This window comes from Plectropomus leopardus, unplaced genomic scaffold (assembly GCF_008729295.1).
Source record: "Plectropomus leopardus isolate mb unplaced genomic scaffold, YSFRI_Pleo_2.0 unplaced_scaffold4365, whole genome shotgun sequence".
Taxonomy (NCBI): domain Eukaryota; kingdom Metazoa; phylum Chordata; class Actinopteri; order Perciformes; family Serranidae; genus Plectropomus; species Plectropomus leopardus.
Window position 1 is genome coordinate 1 of NW_024647841.1, and position 3,906 is coordinate 3,906.

The 3,906-nt window shown below is 46.9% G+C and overlaps 1 protein-coding gene across 1 annotated transcript; it reads right to left on the minus strand.

Moving 5' to 3' along the window:
* Positions 1-1,434: 1,434 nt before the first annotated feature.
* On the minus strand, positions 1,435-3,708 carry LOC121939226 (granulocyte colony-stimulating factor-like). The gene is made up of 5 exons (XM_042482304.1): positions 3,567-3,708; positions 2,646-2,818; positions 2,440-2,550; positions 2,140-2,271; positions 1,435-2,063 (listed from the first exon to the last, which is right to left on the minus strand). Exons 1-5 carry the CDS (start codon positions 3,691-3,693, stop codon positions 1,866-1,868), a joined length of 741 nt encoding a protein of 246 aa, XP_042338238.1. The 5' UTR covers positions 3,694-3,708; the 3' UTR covers positions 1,435-1,865.
* Positions 3,709-3,906: the final 198 nt, after the last annotated feature.

Sequence of the window (3,906 nt, forward strand, 5' to 3'; positions counted from 1 at the left end):
TACAGAATAACTTCACGTTCAAACACACGCTCGTTTGTGGCGTTATTAAATAAATCAAACTTAAAAATAGAAACAGACCAGGTCAAATAAATATTTCAGCATAAATAGAAAAAATAAATAAAAAATTAATAAATAAGCAGCAGATAAAGATATGACCTCACAAATGTTTATAAATATCGACATAAATAATCAAAAAATACAGAAACAAACACGAGCGTCTGTTTCCTCCTCTAACAGTCAACATGTTGAACCGCCATGTTTCTCGATTAGTTTCGTCCAACTTTTCTGCTCAAAGTGTCTGAGATTATTTATCGATTATCGGGATTATTGTCTGATAATCAATCAATAGACGCTGTAACAGGCGAACTGTTTGTGACGCTGACGGAGAAAATGAAAGAAGAGACGCAGCGATCAGAGAAAAACAGGCTCAGACCTGCAGAGACGCAGCAGCTCCTCATTCCTGAGGGCTTCCACACATTCCTCACACACACACACACACACACACACACACACACACACACACACACACACACACACACACACACACACACACACCACACACACACACACACACACACACTCCTCCTTCACAATAAAACCTCGGCCTCAAACGCTCCTCTCACAGTAAAAAACCATAAAAGAATCTGCAGGTTCTCTGACTGCAGGACGACGTCTCAGAAGACACTTTCACACTTCCTGTTCAAGGCGGAAATATCACGCCATTTTTCCGCCTCGCCGTTCTGCGTATGACGCACGATGGCGGAGAGCGGGCACAAAGCGGTCTCACCTTTAAGTCTGGACAGGAAGCAATAGCAGCAACAAGACTAGGTCTGAGACAAACGCAACGGCAGAATGACACGACCGTGGACGGGACGCTGTGACGGCGTGATGTTTGACGGCGTGTTCTGCGTGCGACTCGCTGCAAGAGATTTAAAAGCAGCTGTTAGCAGTTAGCAGCTAACTCAAAGAAGAAGCAGAGCGGCTGTAAACTTTGGATTATTTGAAAACGATATTTTCTGGCTGATAAATGGGGTCACTCTGGGTCATTTTCACAAAAGAATTTGGGGGATTCTTTAAGAAAAGATTCTGGAGTGTGTTTTTTCTTAAACACTTTTTGGTGACTTAAAGTAAAAAAAAATGCAATTTCTTGTCTTTAACAAATTTTGGTAATTTTTCAAGAAGAGATTTGGTGATTTTGATTTGAATGTTTTCTTTAAAAATAAAAAAAAAGGAAGGCATGTCTTTTTAAAAGCTGCCCAAAAATTTAAAGAAAAAAAATGTTTGAAGAAATAAGAACACCAAAAATTTCAAAAGAAATTTTTTTTAAAAAATTCCAAAAAAAATTGCCACAAAATGTAGAATAAAAATCACCAAAAATTGTCAAAGAACATGAAAAAAAAAACGAAAAACGTCAAACGTGTGATGTCTGTTGTTTACAAAAAATTGCTGACACATATGTCAACACGTCACACTAGAGGCCCACGCTGTTGTGTTAAACCTCTTTAGTTTCTGTGGTGCCGGCATACTGTCTAAAATCACAATCTGCAGACACATGACGCCGCTTTCTGATTGGTTCTGTAATAAAGGGGGTCAAAGGTCGTCTCTGCGGGAGGACGTGTCACTCGGGGGGAAATTTCTGGGAGCTAAATGCGTGCGAACACACAGGACAGGAAGTCCTGTTTCAAAATAAAACGTCTTCCTGTGAGGGTCAGCTGATTTGAGCAACATCACGCCAAAGAGTGATGATGTCAGCTGACAAAAACAACACAAATATCAAATATCAAAAATAGGAGGACTCAGGTGGTCCGCTCAGCTGCTGATTCCTGATTCGTCCTGTGTGTCCCCAAACGCAGTGTGGGCGGGGCTTAGAGTGCTCCCGCTGGGCGGGGCCTGTAGGTGGCGACAGCCCTGAGGCTGCGGATCAGGTCGTGACAGAAGGAGCGGAGCTGCGTCAGCGTCAGGTGGGTCGCCACCTGCACCTCGTAGTTACCGTGGAGACGGGAGGCCAGGTCCGGACTCTGACCCGCCTCGCTGCCGCTGCCGAGCTGAGCCGCCTCCTTCATCTGAAACACAGAGACAGTTGGTCAGTTGGGAGCGCTCGGGCGAAGAGCGATGATGTCACACAGGTGTGAGCGTTACCTTGGTGATGTGAGTCAGCAGGTCTCGGAGGTCGGCCCGCAGGTCGCTCAGCCCGCTCAGACGCTCCGATAAAACTCCCAGCAGCCCCTGGTGCAGCCGCACGCCGGCCGCCATGTGACTCACACAGTCGTCCTGCAGGAGGAAATATGTATTTATACACTGAATAATACACTGATTCATGTATTTATACACACTGATCAATACGCTGATTCATGTATTTATACACAGAAATATTTATTCATTCAGGCTTTTATTTTCTGATGTTTCTGAACCTGGTGAGCCCTCAGGCTGCGGACTGACCAGTGTGAAGCGTTCGGATGGCGGTTTGAGGACGGGTGCGGCGGGGATGCCCAGTGATGTCACCATCATCTGCAGGTTGGCGGTCTGTGCGGCGCCGTCGAGGGTCAGACCCTGCAGAGGTCAGAGCAGCGACAATATTAACACACGAAGAAGAACAACAGTCAATAGGAGCAGAGCTGAAGCGGCCAATCAGACGGCTCGGTTACCTCGGTGGTGACGGTCGCGGCGTGCACGGTGGGGACGTCTTTAAGGATCTTCTCCACCAGCGTCTTCGCTCGCTCCGCCGCTGCTGTGAGCGCTGCTGATGGGTTGGACGGCGAGCTGACGGGAGCTGATTGGATCAAATTCACCAACAGGTAACAGAGCAGCAGGACGGCAACTGGAGAGGGACAAACATCATCATTTATTATTATTATTATTATAATAATGAACCATACGCTTCGTGCACGGAGGGTAAATCCTGTCAGTAAATCACTTTAGGAATCCTGAATTAATGATTCATAAAGTTGCATTAAAAAAATAAACATTAAACATAAATTAATGCAGATGTGATGTTCACTGACACAGTTCGATTAAATGTTGTGCACAAAATAAATTATCTATCAGTGATGCCTAATTTATGGGCAACAATCCTACAAACACCTGTAAATCCAAGAATCACCCTAAAATCCTAAATACAATCTGAAATCTGAGAAACTTCCTAAAATAAAAACAACGTCCTAAAGTCTTAGAAATATTCTGAAAACTAGAAATGTCCTAAAATCCTGAAACGTCCTGAAATCTGAGACACGTTCTAGCCGTTCATCCCACAAATGTCCTGAAATCCTAGGACCGGGTATGTGGCCCCTGGCCCCCAAACACAGCGGCTCAGCGTCCCCGCTCTGTGAGTCTGTCTCTCGTGTTTCTAAAGCTGCAGTTTGGGCACCAACAGTCCTCCATACAGACTGAGGCCGGCACTGGTCAGCCTCCATACCGCGGAGCCTCAGGTGAGCGTGCGCTGACGTAGCGGAGGTGTGCCGCTCTCCTCAGGTGACATAATCCACATCTGGACACTAACTGGTTAAAGCTCTCTGGACCGAAGCTCGTGCACAGTTCTGCTGAGTGGAGGAGAAGGCGCGCGGGCTCACCTGTGGCGGGCTTCATGTCTGTCAGGGCGGCTGTCCGGGTCTCAGTCTCGGTGTCTGTCCGCCGGTGTGTGTCCATTGGTGGCGGTTTGGACTTTTTATCTGCACGCGCCGCGGCGGGATTTTCCATTGACGGCCACCAGCGGCGGAGTCATCCCGATAAAACCCGAAGTGACGAAGCCGCTTGTGCAAACTCGTTGTGTCACAACCAAAAGTGAGATCCGCGCTGCGGGCGCGCACACGCGGATGCGCGGAGGGTCTCACCTCCACAGGTGAAAGACGTGACGTCAAACCTTTACTCAGACTACTTTCACAAACTTTTATTCACCACAGAAACTCACAG